Source organism: Pan paniscus, chromosome 5 (genome assembly GCF_029289425.2).
Source record: "Pan paniscus chromosome 5, NHGRI_mPanPan1-v2.0_pri, whole genome shotgun sequence".
NCBI lineage: Eukaryota > Metazoa > Chordata > Mammalia > Primates > Hominidae > Pan > Pan paniscus.
In genome coordinates this window covers 99,701,824-99,722,368 of record NC_073254.2, presented here as the reverse complement: position 1 = coordinate 99,722,368, position 20,545 = coordinate 99,701,824, and the positions used below count along the sequence as shown (strand labels likewise).

The window sequence follows — 20,545 nt, the reverse complement described above, 5'->3', positions numbered from 1 at the left end:
CCAATTAAATGAGAAAAACTCCATAAATTAGTCTTTTTATTTCAATCCTCATGTTGCATGCTATTATGTGTTGAGTTATGTCTCACCCAAAAGATACTGAGGTCCTAACCCCCAGTACCTATGAATGTGACCTTATTTGGAAATAGGATGTTTGCAGATAATCAAGGTAAGATGACATCATTAGGGTGGGCTCTACTCAGTATGGCTGTGTCCTTATAAAAACAGAACATTTGGGCACAAGGATACATGCACAGAGGAAGAATGCCATATGAATGTGAAGGCAGAGATGAGGGTGATACATCTACAAGCCAAGGAATGCCAAAGATCGCCAGCAAACCACCAGAAACTAGGAGAAAGACATGGAAAGGACTCTCCCTCACAGCCCTCAGAAGGAAGCAACCCCACCAACTCCCTGATCTCAGGCTTCCAGCTTCCAGAATGTTGAGACAAATTTCTGTTATTTAAGCACCCCAGTTTTTGGTATTGTGTTAATGACAGCCCTAGAGAACTAATATACAAACTTTCTCACTCTGACCTTCCATCACCACCACATCCTCTCCTTGGGCCCCCAACTTACTCCTGCTTCTTCTGATCACTTGTATGGTCCCAACTCTTCCCTAACCTCACTCCACAACCTCCTCTGCCAATGTCCTTCAGCCCTGTTTCTGTTCACTGGGTACCACTTGCATTTTGGATAGGGCAGTTCTCTGTGCGGAGCTGTCCCACACACTGTAGGATGTGAAGTACCTCTGATACTCTCATTCCCCCAGGATGCTACAGAGCCCACAGGAAGAACTTCTACTCTAGCAGCTCTAAAGCCACCTGCCCACCAGGGTTTGACTAAAGGTCCCCCCACCTACTGAGTATGATCTCAATCTGGTCAGCTTGCTTCAGTCTCTTCCTCTGGAAAATGGGAATAAATACTAATAATTACCCTGCCATGTGTCAGTGATGATCCAATGAATTAAAGATCCTAAAGTGGCCAGTTATACTCTCATTCGTGTTATTAGAGTAACTTAGGAATTAATACCCACTCTATTCTACATGATCACATCCTGACTTTAACTGATGTTAAACTCATCAGTTTAAGATGTAGAAATCTTTTCTGAGGTGTCCTTACACAGGGAAGCCTCACTGAATACATTCATGGGGATGTAACACCTTACCTGGTAATTGTGTGTATAAAATAGTTATAAATCACCCAAAGCAGTAGGTATGCACTTTTTACAGTTGCAAACAGCAAGACAACTCTGAGCATGGTTTCCATGTGCTTCCCTTCCACAGCCACCCTCACTTGAAGTCCTGTCCATGATTTCCAAGTTTGCTTCCAATACCTTTCTATCTTTTGCTCCCAGTGATGGTTGCTCTCCAACATCCAGGGATATACTGATGTCTAGCTCATTTCACCCTGCCCCATGGAAACATCTCCCAAGCCAGCATCAGTCCTTCACTATCCTTGATTAAACAGTTTGCATCTCAAGTCTCTGAAGTGGAGAGAGACAGCACTGATTTATCCCATGAGGGCAGAGTCCATGTCTGTTCTGACCATCATATACACCTAGCACCTAACATCACCTAATACAGAGCCTGGGTAAGTAAGTTTTCAGTGATTGTCTGATGAATATATGAGTCATTCAATGCATGAATGAATGCATTCAGACATCAGGAATCTGGCTTCCTATGAAATCTCAGCTCTGCACTGACTGGACATAAATGGCTTCCGGGAAAGCCACTTAATCTCTATGCCTAAATTTCCTTTTCCAAAAAATTAGGTGGTTGGGCTTCACTAAAAATATCTTTAGGTTTCCGTCCAACCCTAACAGAGCCCAGGAACTTTAATGAGGAGTAAAAGATTTTATTTACATTTTGAGAAATGTTAGTCAAGGCAAGTAGGAAGGTAAAGGTTCTTCTGAAATCACACAACTAAGGCTCCCCCATTGCCAGGCAGCTCCATGTTCCCTGAGAAACAAAAGGCTCCAGGCAGCAGACAAGCTGCAGAAACTAAAGACATCTCTGAGATGCTAAGCACTACAGAGTTTGTCATCATGGGCTTCTTTCAGTCTTCTTTCAGTCTACCCTGTCCCACCCAAAGCTCCCCCTTTCCAGCTTGAGCAGGATGGGCTCAAGAACTCTCTCCCAGGCTCCAAATCCAACCCAATTCCTCTCCCTGCCATCTGCCTAAGGCTGTCACATGCATATTTTATGATTTCTGGCACATTTCCTCTTTATCTGACATCCTGCAATGCATCTCTCTGCCTCCTATATTTTTTTATCTCTGGTAAGAATGTTCCTGCAAGAAGCATATGTCCTTAGGCTGTACTTTACTACCTTTCCTAACTCATCTCCTACCTGTGAATTCCTTGGAGACACAGATCACACCCTCTATTCTCTGGCTTCCCAGAAGACCAAGGACAGAGCTAGGCAAGCAGCAGACTCTTAGAAAATACTTGTTGAATGAGTAAATGAAATAACTGACTGACGGAATAAATGAAATAATTGACGGATTTCAATGTTTTTAAAGTAAAAAGTCATATTCACATATTTCCTGGACAAAGTTACTAAGACTTCCCCTTTCAGGAATACATCCAGAATAAATTAAATTTTAAAATGACATTTCTATGAATATATTATTTTCTTAGAACTGAGAACAAAAAATTTCCCTACAATACAATGTGAATGAGTAGCAACATGGTCAGTTGAGTAAGAAATCCGATTTTCAGGTATCTGTAGCATAATAATGTGGCATTGCTTTTGTTTCCTAGTAAAAGCTGACTTCACCTGGAGCCAGGGAAGACAAAAGAGGAATCATCCCTTGGTGTTAGTTATTCCAACTGCTGAAGCTGGAGAGCTTAGGGGAATCAGAAGAAAACAGGATGATTTTCTCTAAATAGATTGTTTAAATCTATTGATGATTGAAGCGGAGCATCTTTTTGGAAATTCTGGGACTTACTTGGCTAAGTCTAATTCTGGTCACATCCCTTCCTTGTGGTTTAATAAACTTCAGCTAAAACCAAACTGACTCAAGAATCAAATTACTTGTTCTCCCATGCACTTGCTCGTCACAGTTGGGTACCAAATGAAACACTATCAACAGTCAACCCAACACTTCTGGAGGGAACACATCATGGCTATGCCACTAAAGCTTAATATAGCTTAACGCTACTGGCCCCATTAGCCTCGCCAGCCCAAGAATCGACCTAAATATCCTCACTGGTTCTTAGAAATCATTATTCTTACATATGAACATAACCTTAACATCACTAAAAGTATGGATATTACAGATAAACTGTGTACTGATATAGGAGATAAAACTACAATTGGGGAGACTCAATGAATAACTGTATTGATATAAGATATAGTTGAGGAGACTCAACAAACAAGGATTTTCTAAAACCTGAAAAGACTGGGTCTTCAAACAGCAGAATATTAAAATAGATAATTAGTGTTTATAGTCTGTAAGCATGTGGTAACTGCGTATGTCTTCTAACTCAAATGAAACCATGTCAGAACACATGCTATGAGGCAGGGCATTGACGGGATCTGAGCCTTCACAGTAAAATGTCCAAGGAGAGAAGACTAATAGGTATACTATTATACTAATAGGTATTATACTAATAGGTATAGGTATACCTATTACCTTGAGACTAATAGGTAGGTATATTGTTCAAGCAAAAGAAGCTGTTATAAGGACTCATCCATATTTACTCACCTGGTGAAGTCAAAATACTTTAAAGCTAGAGTGCAATTCTGAGTTATCCATGAAAATCCTTCATTTTACAGAAGAGAAACTCAGGCAGAGATGAGGCACCTTAACCAGGCTTACACTGCACTAGTTGGGGCCCACACTAAAACTTAAGTCTCTTAATTTTAGCTCCATGTGCAAAACACAAAACATTAAATTTAAAAGTTAAAAAGGCACACAGCAGGCAGGCAATAAATATTTGCCAATGGCACTGAAAAAACAAAGATGTGGAGTACCAAAACTATCTCAATATACTACCTACTAATAGAGTAAGCCAAGTCATTACCTTGACTTGGTCCGACTTGCTCCAAAGTAGCCTAGGCTTTATCTCCTGTGGAAGGGATAAAAACCATTCCTTCCATAATCAGTATAATGCTATTGGGACAATTATTGAAGCATGCAAGTCGGTGGTGAAACCAAGAGCTTTGTAGCATTCTTAGTAAGGAGTGTGTTTGAACAAATCTACCCTTGAAACAGTGCCAGTCTGCAAACACATGAAGTGTGGCTTCAGTGGGGAAATCTACAAAAGGCAGGCATGACTAAGCAACCCAAATAGCTAGAAACACCAGAAACTGTCAGAAGTCTGAGGACCCCAACATGCCTGCACATAAGGATAAGTTGGATTTTCCCAACTATTGTTTCTAGTGCAAATGGGGGTGGAGGGGCTTTGTATGATCGTGTTGGTTTCTTTTTAAATAAAAAACTTCAGTGGTTTACAAGGATTTTCAAACAATATTTTATTCCATCCTCCACTCCACCCACTTAAGAAACAAATTTTGGAACAATCTGACTGAGCTGCTGGGCAGACAATTGACCAGACCAAATTTAAGCAATCTACAATGCACTTTTTGATGTTACTTGATTATATATGTCACAAAGGAGGCTCTTAAATCTATAGCTGAACTCTTGGTTAAGGAAACCAAGTCTCAATAATCATGTAAAACACATGTGCTATGTCCCTTAGTGGGCCGTCAAATATACTAACTACTGGATTTTCCTTAAATTCTGACATCTCTAGCTATTTAACTTTCCTTTCTTTAAAAAAAACTTTTTTTCTCTAAAAAAATTCAAGAACATCCACCAAACAGAATAGCTAAAAATAATTAAATAAAAAACCACAATTCATAGATCCCCAGGATAAAATTTCCACAGCATAACAGGTGGAAAGAAAATGCGTGCATACACACACATTTACATAAAGATGTAAAAATATTTATGGCACCCCAAGAAAAAAAATAACAGTGAAAGCAAACAATCCTACCACAACAGGACAAACCTAGTTTTACTATTCTCTTTGCGCAGGTATAAAACTAAACAAATGCACTTGCTGGCGGGGAAGGGAGGACAGAGGGCAATTCCCACTTAAACTTGCTTCGTTCAGGAGCTAGGGTAACAAACCAAAGCAGCATAAAAGCCTCCCGTGCAAAACATAACCAGTCTGAAGGTCCCAAATCGGGAAGAACTAAACTAGGGGAAGGGGGACCCCCGAAGCTCTTGAACAACGCGTTCCCCAAATTTCCATGCCACACAACAGGAGCTGGGGGCTTCCCTCGGACTCCATTTTCAGGCCGCGTTGTCTGCCTTTCAGGCCACGCAGGGTGGGCATTTGGGTGAGGCCGGGGTCCCCCACCCACCTTTCCTCCCCGCCCTCTTCATTGTTGTCGGAGTGTGATGGATCACCTGCCGGGCGCGGGCTCCCGCGGGCGGACGCGCTCAGCGCAAGGACGCGCAGTGACGAGCGCCGCGCGCCTCCCGCAGGACCCGCGCCCCGCGACCCCAACCTGCTGCCCGCCCCCACCGCGCTCACCGCCACGAAGCCCGAGGAAGAGGCGATGAACACGCGGATGACCATCCTCTCGGTGCGCCCGGGACAGACCCCTTGCCCCCCGGGCTCCGGGCTGGCGTGGACGCAGAGCTGAACCCAGCTACGAGCCGCCGGCAGCCTCTGGGTAAAGCGCTGCCGTCGGGGAAGATCGCTGGGATCTGGCTCCCTCCCGCCGGGTCGGCAGATAAAAGCCTAGCGCCGCCCGGCCGCAGGCTGAAGGGGAACGAGAGGGAGGAGGAGGGAGCCGGCTGCGGGGCTTGATGGGATTTGTAGTTTCCGTCTCTCCCTGGAGTGGCTGGTGGACTGAGCTCCCCTCCTGACTGCGCTTCTATCCCGAACACGCGCAGGTGGCTGGAGGGGAGCCACAGCCCGGGCAGAAGCTGTGAGGTGGGTTGGCAAGGATCCTGGCTTGATGAGGAAAAAGCAAACTAGGCAAAAGGGCTCGGTTCAAAGTCCAAGCTTGGGTTCTGTATTGTGGTTTACTGGTTTGGAGCATCCACACCCAGAAATGCCAACAGACACGATCGTGCTGCGGGCACACATCGTCTCAGGGCCGCTGGCGTACCGGGCAAACCCCAGCTACCTGAAGCAGGCGGGATCGGCGAGCCGAGTGCTTGGGAGGTGTGGGCGGTGGGGTTGGGCTCGTTTGTCTGTCCAGTAGCACTGGAGATTGCAGAAAGGTGATTCTTTTGGGTAAATGAGAGGTCTTCTCTTGTCTGTACACACTGAAAATTAGAAACCCAGATGGGAGCACAACCAATATTTTATTTTTCTCAGCAAAACTGTAATTGTAGTAGAAAAAAATAAATACCAAACGAAATTGGAATCCTTCTATCAACATTGGAAATCAGGACCCTACCTGCCCCACCCCACCCCCCCACACACAATGGCTTCGCCTCTGTGCACCTAATATTTACAGTTCAGCCAAATCTGTGCCTTTTTCAGAACCGCTGCACATTCCAGCGCAGTTTCCCAGGAGGATGCTGTTAAATAAAAAGCTTCTATATAGTTGCTAATAGTTTAGGAATAGTTTTTTATCAAGTGCTTTCTGTTTGACAAAAGCTCAAGCCTCTCTCACAGTTTTGTCGAAAGGAACCAGTTTTCCCTCCTGTACTGTATTTACTTTTTTCCTTTCAACACGGGAGTTTAGCAGAGGTCTGGGAACAATGTTAATTAAGGAAAAGTAAGAAATTAGATGATGAGGTCTCTGGCTCTTTGATACATTTCTTGCACAAAGAGCAATCATTATGAAGTATTTTTTAGAACAGTTATGAATATTTCAAATTTATAACCTTTCCTATTGCTTTTCTTAAAGCCATTTCTGTAGTAGGAATCTTTTTAAATTTCCTTCAATAATAGAAGAGACGATCCTAATGGGACTTTATTTCTTCTTCGTGTTTAAAATTTTAAATAGAAGTTTTGCTGTCTTTAGTATCTCTCGGCAAATGTACTTTAATTTTGCTACCATAAATGTGGAAATGCACGTTTATAAAATAGAAAATAATTTTCTTAAAAGTAGATACCGTATTTCCTATATAAATGCAAATCTTTATAAAAGTCAGCATTTTCTTCAGTTTGGAATTATTCAGCTATGAAGATATAGTTAAACTCAAATAATTGGAACTCAGAGCCTACTCTGTGAAAGGTACAAGAATGGATAAAAAGTTGAACGAGTCATTTCTCTGTCAGCAGAGCACCTATTGTCTAGGAAAGAAAAAGACAGATACAGAAATAGTGACAGAACAAGACACACTGTACTAATACAGTGTTGTGTGGATGTAAAGGAAAAAGGTGGCCATAGAAGGTACTTTAAAGATGAGTAGAATTTCTGTCTGCAGATAGGGAGGATGCAGGGTGAGACTATTCAGGGTGTGTGAGGTGTGAGGAGAACAGCAAGGAGTTGGTTTTGCTTCAGAAAGGAATATGAGGGGACTAGTAGAGGACAATGCTGAAAAAGTAGGTTTGAATGAATGCCAACAAAGGACTTTCTCACTGGGTTATCTGCTCAGCTCCTTGGGATTTCTGCTCCTTTCCTCTGATCCTAGAGATTGTAAGGGTCCCCAAAGCCCTGTACATACAGCAGGGCCTAACCCTCTGACCACAGCTTATTGATCTAGGAGTGAGCACCTGAGCCAAGCAAGGCCAAGCAACATTTCTACCCTAAAGATTCAGAATTGGAACTGGGAAAACAAGAGAGCTTGAATTTGTGACATGGAAGCTCAGAGCTTCCAACATGAGAATCAGAGAAGCTGAAGAAGCTAGTCAGTAGAAAGAGAACAACAGAGAATTTGTAAAAAAGATTTGGAGATAATAGCTCTAAGTTTTAGAAAGAGTCCTGACAATACTGTAATCTAAGAGTCCTCAAACTATGACCTGTATGTCAAATGCACGTGGCTACCTGCTTTGTAAATAAAGTTTTATTGGAACACATTCCTCTTGGTATTGTCTATGGTAGACTGACAGAGGTCGTATGGCCCACAAAGCCTAATACATTTACATCTGGCCTTTACAGAAAGAGTTTGCCAATCTCTGATCCTGTTCAACCTGTTCCTATATCCCTGCTTTTGAGGGCTGTGTAATATCCCTGTATCTGTAAGTTCCTCATCTTGCTTAAGCCACCTGAAATAGGTTTTGTTTCATGGAACCAAAAGTGCCCTGAGAAATTCATAAGCGCTCTGTTTCCAAATGCATTCTGAGGAACAGAAGGATATAATCAGAACTATACTTCAAGAAGAATCCTCTATTTTTTCCACCCTGAATGAAAAGGTTCACCTTTCGACCTTGTATGCAGGAGAAAATATGTTAGCAATCCAGTAAAACAGCAAGGCCGGTATGGAGTTGAGACCCAGAGTTGGTAAACAAAGTGGAAGAGTAACTGAGAGCAGAATGCAATCTAGGATATAAGATAGAGGTCCAAGATCAACACCAGCTTATCAGACCACAGAGAGTATTAGATGCCAATCTGACAAATAAGGTCTACAGATAGAGCAGGTAGCCAAAACTGAAAGATAAGACTAAGAAAATTGAGCAGGTCATTAGGCTTGAAGAAAGTGGCTCCCGTGTTGCCTAGGACTTTATCCCCTTTACAAGTCCTGGTAGATCATATGGCTAGAATGTTTTAAAGTAGGGGTTCTTGACCTTTTTTGTGTGTGGGAGTAAGAGGAGTGCCAAGGACCCTTTAGTAGTCTGATGAAATCTATCGGTGGTTTCTCAAAAAAAAAAAAGTTTCTAAATATAGAAAATTTGAAAGTATAAGGTTACAAAGGAAACTATACTGCAAAACAATTACCAAAATGTTAAAATTTTGATATGATAATATGTATGATTCTTTATTAATGTATTAAATATTAAGATTGGTGGATCAAACGGCCGTCATGATTTTGAAGTAGTAATGGGAAAAGATAAAATTTTGAGATACTTGCCATCATTGGAAAATATGAAAATGCCTGTGATTTCTATTGGTAACAAAGTCACAGTGTTGTTGCTATTACAATGGCTTAACTACATTCATAATTGAAGGAATTGGTAAATTTCAGTTAGAGTTTAGTGAAAAGATAAAGATGTGATTTTTTTTCTCATTCAAGTCCATGAACCCCCTAAATTCTATCAAGTCCCTTTAGGCTGGGGGTGAGGGGAGATCCAAGAACCCCAGGTTAAGAAATCATGATGTCTGAATATATCTAAATCTACAGAAGCCTATTATTTTGCCTAAGAAGAAAATATGGAAAGAGACAAGAAGGAGCCATGAAGAGTCCCTTGGAGATCTCCTACACTTAAGAATTGGAAAAAGAACAAGGAATTAAAAATAGTAGAGGAGCAACCAGAATAGTACAAAACTGAAAGAGTATACTGTCACAGAAACCAAGAGAAGAATTTTAAGTTTCAAAATGTAGAGACTATCTAAGAATGTTAGCCTGAAAGTCAAGAAAGATTATATTGAAAATGAGACTTTCCTTTGGCAAATTTCATCACCTCCATAAGCCTCAAGTTTCTTGTCTATAAAATGGGTATGAACAATGGCTATCAATCAATATTCTAATGATAATTGACTACCCTTAGGATATTATTTAAGTTATGCCATATAGTGCCTGTCAACCCACAGCCCTTCTAAAGGAAACTCTCAGGCTACCTGGTCACAGATATTTGGAATATTTGGACCACATTTGTGTTCTTTCCCCGGCATGACCTATTGCAGCTTGTAATTTACAACATATGTGACCAGGTCGGAAAATACATGCAGGTCCTTCAAATTCCTCTTTTAGGAATTTATAGTTAGAAAATTTAAAGACTAAGGCAGTTAGCAATAGAATAAAGGGGGATGGTATGAGGCTGGGATAGGATTGGGATGAGAAGCTTTGAGCAAGTTGAGGCAATGAAGGGACTGAAATGAGTAAAAAGAGGAAGCTAGTCTGTGGCCCGGGGAAATAGAGTCACTATATAGTGAGAAGCTGAGACACTAACAAGGAGGCTGACAGCTGTCTTGCTTCCAGTCTCAGTTTTCATGAATCCAAGTCTGCCGTGGTTCCTGCCCTTGAGTTGCTGTTTCATAATCCCCCTCCTTTATCTTGATCTAGTTTAAGTGGGTCTATTTTCTTTCAACTATTAAATCCTGACCAGAATACCTATGTAAAGCATGGGTAGTAACTCATGTTTCTTTAGGGATCAGGCAGGTGATATTGATTAGGGAGGTGAGGAAGATCCAAGTGCAAATATATTCACTTTGTGCAAAGGGTGGGCACCATGAGGACTGTAGCTGAAGTATTCTGGTTTTTGAATGTTGGCTTGATTTTTAAAAACTGAGCCCAGTAAACTCAGGTTTGCTCACTAAACTCACCATCTACAGGCACAGCCCTATGGGCCTCCAGGTTTCTCTCTCCATTGTAAAGCACTGAGCCCAGGGTTTGGCACCCAATAAATCCACAAGAAGCACTAGCTGTTATTATGATAGTAGTTTATTATCATTACTGACCTCTGTGAGAGTGCTTCCAGTAGAGGGGTGGAGACAGAAGCTAGATTGCAGTGTCTTGAAGACTGGAACCCGATGAGGTAATAGAGGCAATGATACATCCTTCATCACTCCTCTTTGGAAATTTGATGGTAGAGGGAGAGAGCAAGGGCAGAAGTTATAAAGGGCATCAGGGAACGTAAATATCCTTCATTAAGGTTTATCTACAGATTAAAGAAAGAGTTCTTTTAAGCAGTTTGAAGTCTCAACCATCCTGATTTTATTTTTATTTATTTACTTATTTAGAGACAGAGTGTTGCTATGTTGCCCAGGCTGCTCTTGAACTCCTGGCCTCAAGCAATCCTCCTGCCTCAGCCTCCCAAAGTGCTAGGATTACAGGTGTTAGCCAGCACACCTGGCCCAGATTTTAATTTTAGAATGGAATTGAATATGACTGATAATTTTGTTCTGTTAGGGCTGCCCTGTTCTTAACTAATATTACCTGACTCCCCAAGGATTTAACTTGTCAAGGGACTTCACAGTGCCCACACCATGCTTGTCACAATCCCTTTCCTATTCTAAGTGGTTGCTCCTTCAAAAGCTGAGTCAGCACCTTTGGCTGTTGGTGGGTGATAGATTTGTGGGAGAGGAGGTTAAGGGAAGGGGTAGGCCAGAGGGGTTAAGGAATGGGAAGCCATATCTGCATTAATGTCACAGCTATATGACCTTAGGCAGCTGGTTTAACTTGCCAATACCTCATCTTCCTTATCTTCCTGGCTGTTGCAGGGCTTGATAGAGATGATGCATGTACAGTGCTTTTTGACACCATGCCTGGCACATAGTTAGGACTCAATAAGTGTTAGGTATTATTAATCATGCAAAATAAATCAGGGAAGGGCCTGCATTCACACAAAGCGTATAAACCCTATAAATATTTGTTTCATGTGTGTGATTTTAACTTTCTAAATAACAGGTATCTGGTTTTGTATAAGCCTCTTTATACAGTGCCATGTTCAATTAAAGTACTTAACAAAGTCTTTTTGATGTTATTGAAGTTTAGAGGCCATAATTAAGATAAAAAGAATATTTGTGAAATGAAGCAGCAATAAAGTCAAATAATGCAGCTTAAATTTCATAAAAAGAGAATTTATCTACTGCTTTATGTTGTTTCATCAGGCCAATTCTGTCTATTCTTGATCAAATAAAATCTTAATTAACAGGAACCATACTAACCAATCCCTCAATTAAATGGAACTTTCAACATTCATGATTAAGGAATGGAAGTAAATTATGGGTGTGTGTGTGTATATATATATGTGTGTATATATATATGTATGTGTGTGTGTACATATATATATATATTTTTTAATAGAGACACGGTCTTGTTCTGTTTCTCAGCTTGGAGTGCAGTGGTGCGATCACAGCTCACTACAGCCTTGACCTTCAGGGCTCAAGTGATCCTCCCACCTCAGCTCCCTGAGTAGCTGGAACTACAAGCATGCGCCACCACACCTGGCTAATTTATTTATTTAATTTTTTTGTAGACACGGAGTCTATGTTGCCCGGGCTGGTCTGGAACCCTGGGCTTAAGCAGTCCTCCTGTCTTGGCTTCCCAAAGTGCTCGAATTACAGGCGTGAGCCATGGAGCCCACCCAGGACATATTCTTGAATCAGTTCACATTCCCCTCAACCAATAGGGTTCTTTATTCTATCTGACAGGAAAAAAAAAAACCCAAAAAACAGAAAACACTTTCATTCCCCCAGCACCTTATTCTTACCGTAAAAGTCAGCAAACTGAAAAAGAGAAGAGATGGAAGAGAGGTGACTGGCACAGCTGCCATCCTGCAACTATAACAAGGAAGCTTTGAGATATGCTGGTAGGGTAACCACTGGATAAACTGAAGCCCTTGTGTGCAGTTCATTTCTTGCAGCTATATTCACTCAGTTTCTGCCAGATGCTATACTAGATGCTGGGGATTCAGCAGTAAATCAAACACAATCCCTACCTTCATGGAAATTATGGCCTAATTGGGGAAGATGATACTGAACATATTGTTACAAGTATGCTTAGTGCTTAGAGGAAAATATCAGATATTGTTTTTTGTTCTTTATTTTTATTTTGATTTTTAATCTTGTAGGACTCTCCTAGTCATCTTTTTTGGTTAATATATATTATCTATATATTAATCAAAAATATTAATTATAGATATTTTTATGTTTTTGATTAATAGATGATACATATGTATTATGATATATAGATGATATATAGATGATATACTATATATAGTATAGACAATATATATACATTTTTCCAAGATTGCATTCCAGGTCAGGAGATGACAACACTATAATAAAATAAAGATTCAATGTTGATTATTGCTGAAATAGTTCTAGGCAACACAAGTTACAGGGATTTCCAATACTCTACATATTGGTTTTATTAGTCCACCACTTTGTAAATGATTACCATGTTATAATAAACATAAAGTTTGCATTTAGGTTATTGTTGAATTCAGAAACTATTTTGATTCCTCATAAATACACTGCTAATGAGTTTTTAGAATTTGTTATAATTTCTCATTATGCTAGGCATAAAGGCCATTTAAAATAATTGCAATAGAGGAAGTATAAGAAAATGTTTACATATAGATACAATTAGAGAAAATGGAAAAGTCAGCTTAAACAAAACATAAAGTGTTATTATTTATGTAGCAATTATTTTTATTATTCTTTTTCCTGTGATTTTTGAGGGGCCTACTGAATGGAAATTATGAACATTTGCTTTTAGTGCTTTTTAACACCTTAAGCCATAAAGAGTTGAAAAAGAACAATTAAGTCTTCACCTTTAAATTTCTCAAATTTTTCCTGAAAGTAAAATCAGACATGAGAAAAACCAGACACCTTAACATTAGCTTACCACTTCTTTTCCTCAGTTCTTTGTGTCCATCTCCATCTAATACATTCAGAGGCAACTCAAATTGCAGATATCACTCTAGTCTGTACTGCAATGACAGTCTTTGGGTTTAAATAGCAGCTTTCAAGGGGAAAGCATTTTTGCATTAAATGGAAATAGATTTAACACTGATGTCAGGGAACACTTTCCTGTAAATTCAACATACCCTACTCAGAAGCCCTTATCCAACCCAGGTATCATGAAGTTTATGATAAAACAAAGCACTCATTGACAGCATTTAGTCTTTCCCAAATTGCCCCCGATTGTAAATCAGACATTTTTTTTTTTTTTTGAGGCAGAGTCTCACTGTATCGCCCAGGCCAGAGTGCAGTGGCACTATCTCCGCTCACTGCAACCTCCACCCCTCAGGTTCAGTTTTCCCACCTCAGGTTCCTGAGTAGCTGGGATTACAGGCATATGCCACCATGTCCGCCTAATTTTTGTATTTTTAGTAAAGACAAGGTTTCACTATGTTGGCCAGGCTGGTCTTGAACTCCTGACCTCAAGTGATCTGCCCACCTCAGCCTCCCAAAGTGCTGGGATTACAGGCGTGAGCTACCATGCCCGGCAATCAGACATATTTTTAAAGCTCATTAAGTTCTTTATGCCCAAAGAACAATGTAGTGAAATGCCTTATTTTACTTTAACCAGTTTACATTTGCCCAGAACACATAGCTTTTTAAAAGACCATTCTGCTCAATTCAGTTTATTTGTTGAACACTTGCTCTTTATCAGTAATTTATCAAACTTCTTCTCTTCAGCAATTTGCATTTCTTTAAATTGTAAATAATTAATTTTTAAAAATCATCTCTCAAAACCAGAAAAATGTTAATATGTCCTGGTAATTCCTAAAAACCCAATGACTTAAGTAGCTATTCAATACAGAGGATATCAGACAATTTTAATTTCATTTATCAAGTTGCTAATATATACTAGACACTGTACTAGATGCTGGAAATATGAAGATTAATAAAACAGAGAGGTGTGTGTTGGGGGATGGGGTGAAACACTTTTAGCTAGCACAAACTGGAATCCTGGGTAGAAGCACAAAGGTCATGAGTGAGTGGTTGTGTGAGAACCATGCAGAGACACAGAATCTTGGGCCTTTGAAAGGAATCTTTGAGGTGTGATCTAAAGTTTACTTGCAACACGTATCATTACTGTTCTGGTTTTAGATAGTAAAGTAGAATAAGTAATAGTTTAGGAAATTGAAATCTCATCAGTGCCTATTTTCTTATAATTTGCTGCATTTTGCCACTGTTCCTCAGTTAAGAGTAACAATTGTCTTTGTAGTCAAGGTTGTGGAGGGGAGGTGCTGGAGGAAATGAATTCTGCAGCACTAAATAGCAGCCTATCAACCTAAAATGAAGACAGGCTTTCTGCTTCCCAAATCTGCTTCTGTTCCCATATTAATTGATATACATGCAGCTGCAAGTTTGGTCAAATCCGACAAATTTCCAACAGCAATAGCGACATTTGATTCTTTCACATAAGATGTGTACAGGGAGGTTAAACCAGGTTTATTACATCAGTCTAACAATGTCCTCAAAGCCCCCAACACTCCACTTTCCATTCTGCCATCTTCTGCATGATGCTCTTCCTTGGGCTTGTTACCACCTCATGGTTGCAAGGTGATTGCCACAACCTCAAATATGGCATCTTCATACCATCATCCCAAATAGGAAGAAAGAAGAGGACAATCAAAAAATATGATTTCCTCTTATCAGGGAGGAAGAGCTTCCCCAGAAGTACTCCAGCAGACTTCTTATATCTCACTGGTCAGATCTGGGTCACATGGCCATCTGCAAAGGAGGCTTAGAAAGTGTATATCAAGAAGGAGAATGGGAGAGCCACGACGGGTTAAGGTCTGTTATCATTCATCCCCTGGGACTGAAACTACTGTGGTTCTGCTAGCAAGAAAGACAAAGGGGGATGAGTGGCAACAAATAGTGACTGCCACAATCATTTGCTTGGTGCAATCTTGGGTGAATTACTTAACATCTGTTTTGGTCAGCTTGGGCTGGTATAATGAAATACCATAAGCTGGGTAACTTATAAACAACATGAGTTTATTTCTAACAGTACTGAAAGCTGGGAAGTCCAAGATCAAGGCAGATTCAGTGTCTAGTGAGGGCTTCTTTCCTGGTTCATAGATGGCACCTTCTTGCTGTGTCCTCACAGGGTAGAAGGGGCTAGATAGCTCTCCAGGTCTCTTTTTTATGGGCACTAATCTCATTCATGAGAGCTATACCTTCATGACCTAATCATCTAGAAGCCCCCACCTCTTAACACTACCACATTAGTGATTGGGTGTCAATATATAATTTTGGGGTGAGAAGGACACAAACATTCAGACCATAGCAGCATCTGCGCCTTGATTTCCATATCAGCAAAATTGAGATAGTGATAAAACCTAACTCCTAGGCTTGGGATGAGAATTAAATGACATAACCCATGCCAAGTGTTTGAATAAGTGCCAGGTACAAGGTCAACACTCATAACTATTAGCTACTAATAAAAAGAGACATGGCTGGGCTCGGTGGCTCACACCTGTAATCCCAGCACTTTGGGAGGCTAAGATGGGAGAATCACTTGAGACCAGGAGTTTAAGACCAGCCTGGCCAACATAGCGAAACCCCAACTCTATTTAAAAACTTTAAAAAAGTTTTAAAAGCCACTATATTTCCCAAAGTGCTTGATTTACACCAAATTCCTTAGATTCCCTGGATAGCAAGATGTGCAGAAACAGAATTGGAAAACATGGCTTCCAACTCTCAGCAGATAATTCTTTCCATCAGACTTGTGTCTCTAACATAGTTTAGATCCTTTTTATTCTTCTCTGTGCTATCCCCCAATCCTCTCCCTTTCTCCTCTTCTCTTCTCTCCCTCTTCCCCACTTTTCTCTCACATCTACTCTTTTATCTCCTTTCCCCATACATGTTCTTTTTCTCTCTGAGGATCCCTTCCCCTTTTTTTCTGGCTGGGAAATTATCATTACTTCACCTTCTGCTTGACTTAAAGGTTAAAAAGGATACCAACCCTCACACAGGACTCTCCAAAGTCCCATGAAACAGTTATCCTCCGAGGACCAACGGGTGATATATTGAGAGCATGGTTAATTTATTCTGCATGTGCTAAAGCATAAGTAATTCACAAGCCAGGCAATAATCATGCGCCTAACATGCACCAATTGTCTGATAAACGCACCTCATTGCATTATTTTCTTTTTGCCATTTCACTCTCATAAAGGTCGGAAGGAAATCAGGCAAAAAAAAAATCTTTAAATTTAACCAAATTAATTTATCCACCATTTTTTAAAAGAGTAGGACAGAAATAGGACAAACAACCTAAAAAATGAGCTTTGTAAAAGAGATTTGCAAAATAATTATCCAGCAAGAAAGAACATTAGTTTATTATTCCAGGGGAAAGAAAAGGGAGAACCAGGCTTCTATGAGAACGGTAAATGGAACACAGCAGGAAAGGAAAAAAAACAACAACAACTGGAGAATATGTGTGCTATGACCTTTGGAGATGAGCAAGGAAAAAAAAATCAATATAAAGAGAATTCACATACACACATTTAAAGCTATTCTGAGAGATCAGAAACATTTGTTTTTGAAAAGGGAAGCTCTAGCTTCATTGTGCAATATTTTTCTTTGCTTCCCATTAAAACCAAATGGTGTGACTTCTAAATGTTAGTAAAATCTCAGGTTTCTTTTCTTTTTTAAAATTGCCTTTAAATTAGCACAAGAGGGAAGTGATTCCCACTTATGTCTGCTATAGAAGAGAAAAGGAATAGATGCAGAAGCTAAAACCAAGGTGTATTAAAGCCACACACCTCCCCTCATTCATCCCTCTCCATCTTCCCACCTAAACTTGAAAAAGCTCAGGGTGATGGGGCTGGAAATGGGGGAAACAGCAGCAATGGGGGTCCTGCTTATCTTCATCTCCTCCAAAGGTAAGTGGAGTTGATGTGATGAATTCTCTAGGAGTCAGCTGTACCTGGCATTCTCTGCCTCTGCCCATCTGGAAAGCCTTAGCAGAAACCTCAAATACCAATGAGGACCAGGAGGGTATAAACAAAGGCAACAAGGGCAAGTAAGAAAATATAAACTAAACCACTTGTTTTGAGACTAAATAGCAACAACAACAGCATAGGACTGCTGACTGAAGTATACAGTAACAATAAAGAATGAGGAAGGTATGTATGTACTACATGGATTTTCCAGGATAGATTGCTAATATTGTTAGGGAGGAAAAAAAACAAAGCACAGAGCAGGGACAAAAGACAGTTTGCTGTCTTTTGTGTAAGAAGGGAAGGAAATTATACATACAGATGTGTAACAAAACATCAAACAAAAAGAGACAAAATAATTGGTTACCTAGAGGGGTCAGGAGGTGGAGAGGAATAGAGGCAGGGTGGAGGGGATATGAATGAATATAGTAGATTTTCCTAATCATGTTTTTTATATAGTTTTGAATTTGAGCTATATGGCTCAAATTCAAATAATGGCTCAAACATGTTTTACCTGTTAAAAATTAAAATTTATTACAGGGAAAAATTAAAGCAAACTGAATTTGAAATCAAACTGAAGCAAATTATCTTAACTGCATTACACATGGGTGACTTTCGAGTAACTTTGCAACACAGTACATTTACTGTTTATCTTTTTTTTTTTTTTTTGACAGAGTCTCACTCTGTCGCCCAGGCTGGAGTCCAGTGGGGCGTTCTCGGATCACTGCAACCTGCCTTCCAGGTCCAAGCATTTCTTCTGCCTCAGCCTCCCGAGTAGCTGGGACTACAGGCACATACCACCACGCACGGCTAATTTTTGTATTTGTAGTAGAGACAGGGTTTCTCCATGTTGGTCAGGCTGGTCTCGAACTCTTGACTTCAAGTGATCCACCCGCCTTGGCCAGGCTGGAGTGCAATGGCTTGATCTCGGCTCACTGCAACCTCCACCTCCCGGGTTCAAATGATTCTCCTGCCTCAGCCTCCTGAGTAGCTGGGATTCCAGGTGCATGCCACCATGCCCAGCTAATTTTTGTAGTTTTAGTAGAGATGGGGTTTCACCATGTTGGCCAGGCTGGTCTCAAACTCCTGACCTCGTGATCCGCCGGCCTCGGCCTCCCAAAGTGCAGGAATTACAGGCAAGAGCCACGGCGCCTGGCCCAACCTGGCCATTTTCTTTTGCCAAAAAATGCCCAAAGAATGATGGGGATATCTCAAAAGGACACAGGAGGAAGCCAAATTTGGGTCAATTTGAACACCAAGATCAGTGACTGCAACTGATTATAAAAATTGAATAAGTAAAAATCCACGTAGTCCATAGAACTGTTGAAAGAGAGACAAAAAAACTAATTTGCCACCCTTGAAAGTGACTGTTGCAGCAACTCCTTATTCTGAAAATTAGCAAAGAGAAAGAATTAAGCACTTAGCCTGGCTTTTTAAAAGGAAATATAATTCATCCCCAATAGGTAAGAAGCTCTTCTTTACATAGATATGCTTGCAAATAAATAAAGAAGAAATTATAATTTAGAAAATGACCATGTTGCATTTATTAAACAATCTACATAATTACATAAATATCAATGGATGCTGATACCATCAAATATAAGGTTACTATGGAACCGATTATTTACCAATTGCTGGCTGCTTTCATGGAAATTCCATACTTTTACAATGGAAGGACCTGTGTGTCATCACTGTAGCCAAGTGATCATATTCCATGTCATCATTGTGGGACAATCCGGCATTAAGTGCCTCCTGATTGTTGCAATTTGAAGTACAAATCACCTGTGAAGTATCCCTGCCAAAATAGTTAACCTAATTCCAATTCAGCCTCTAGATTGAACTTCCAGTTTACAGGAAAAATTGGAAGAGAGCAGGGAGTTAACTAACATCACAAGCAAATAATCAGACAAATCCAGAATATGGCTTAATCTACCAAACTTTGGTTTGGACTCTTCTAAAAGTCAATGTCATGAAACAAAACAAACACAGCAAAGTTTGAGGGACCGATCTTGTTTAACTTGCTTAACCAAACACAACAGGTAAAACTTGATTGGGTCTTGATTCAAAAAACAAAAGTATAAAGACCTTTTGAAGAGAAGAAAATGCTAACCTGAACAGGATATTAAACTTCAGTATAAATAGGGAGCGATTGTTCATTCTCTTAGGTGTGATAATAATATGATTATGTAAGAAAATGTCCATATTCTTAGGAGAGGCAGAACAAAATATTTAGGGATAAAGTTTCAAGGTATCTACTACTTAATTTCAAAAATCCAGATAGAAGTACATATAGATAAATGCAGAATAATCAAATATGATAAAATGTTAATAAACATTGAATGGAAGTGTTTTATTTTTTCTTTTTCCTTTCTTTTTTTTTTTCTTTTTTTTGTTTTGAGACGGAGTTTTGCTCTTGTTGCCAAGGCTAGAATGCACTGGTGCGATGACGGCTCACCACAACCTCCGCCTCCCGGGTTCAAGCGATTCTCCTCCCTTAGCCTCCTGGGTAGCTGGGATTACAGACATGCGCCACCACACCTGGCTAATTTTGTATTTTTAGTAGAGATGAGGTTTCTCCATGCTGGTGGCTGGTCTCAAACTCCCGACCTCAGGTGATCTGCCCGCCTTGGCCTCCCAAAATGCTGGGATTACAGGCATGAGCCACTGTGCCCAGCCCTGATTTTTTTCATAATCAAAAGTTGAGTGGAAATTTGTGTATGAATTACTAACCACTCCATGCACTTTCTTTTTCTTCCCTGAACCCCTGAGCACAGCTTCCCAAAACAACAAGGGCAGCATGTGACAGGTTGAGGGACCATGGAGGTCATCTTGTCCTACCCCTGAATGGAACTGTAAAGAACAAGAGGTATGGTCCTAACACAGTGAGTGCAGACTCTGGACCAGCCTCCTTGAGGCATTGTTGTTCTTTCTAGTAAGAGAATGATCTCTGAAGTCAGAAAAATCTGGATGTGGAGCCTGTCTGTGTTACCTCAGGCAAGTCACTTAACATCTCTGAGACGTATCTTCCTAATCAGTGAACAAGGATCATAAGCCACCTCTCACAT

The 20,545-nt window shown here is 40.3% G+C and overlaps 1 protein-coding gene across 6 annotated transcripts in view; it reads right to left on the bottom strand.

Annotated features, from left to right (window-relative positions):
• Nucleotides 1-20,545, bottom strand: part of SH3BGRL2 (SH3 domain binding glutamate rich protein like 2) — a 166,014-nt gene that overhangs the window by 66,668 nt on the left and 78,801 nt on the right. The window contains exons 3-4 of one of the 6 annotated variants that reach the window (XM_057302548.2): nucleotides 10,537-10,648; nucleotides 5,550-6,292 (exon numbers count right to left, since the gene is read on the bottom strand). The exons of 1 other annotated variant lie outside the window; for it this stretch is intronic. In XM_057302548.2, the coding sequence (XP_057158531.1) occupies nucleotides 6,047-6,292; nucleotides 10,537-10,648 (358 nt within the window). In that variant the 3' untranslated portion in view covers nucleotides 5,550-6,046. Of the gene's footprint in view, nucleotides 1-5,549; nucleotides 6,293-10,536; nucleotides 10,649-12,792; nucleotides 18,869-20,545 lie in introns of those variants that run through there. 4 more of the 6 variants (XM_057302547.2, XM_034962420.4, XM_057302552.2 and 1 more) reach the window with 4 other exon arrangements.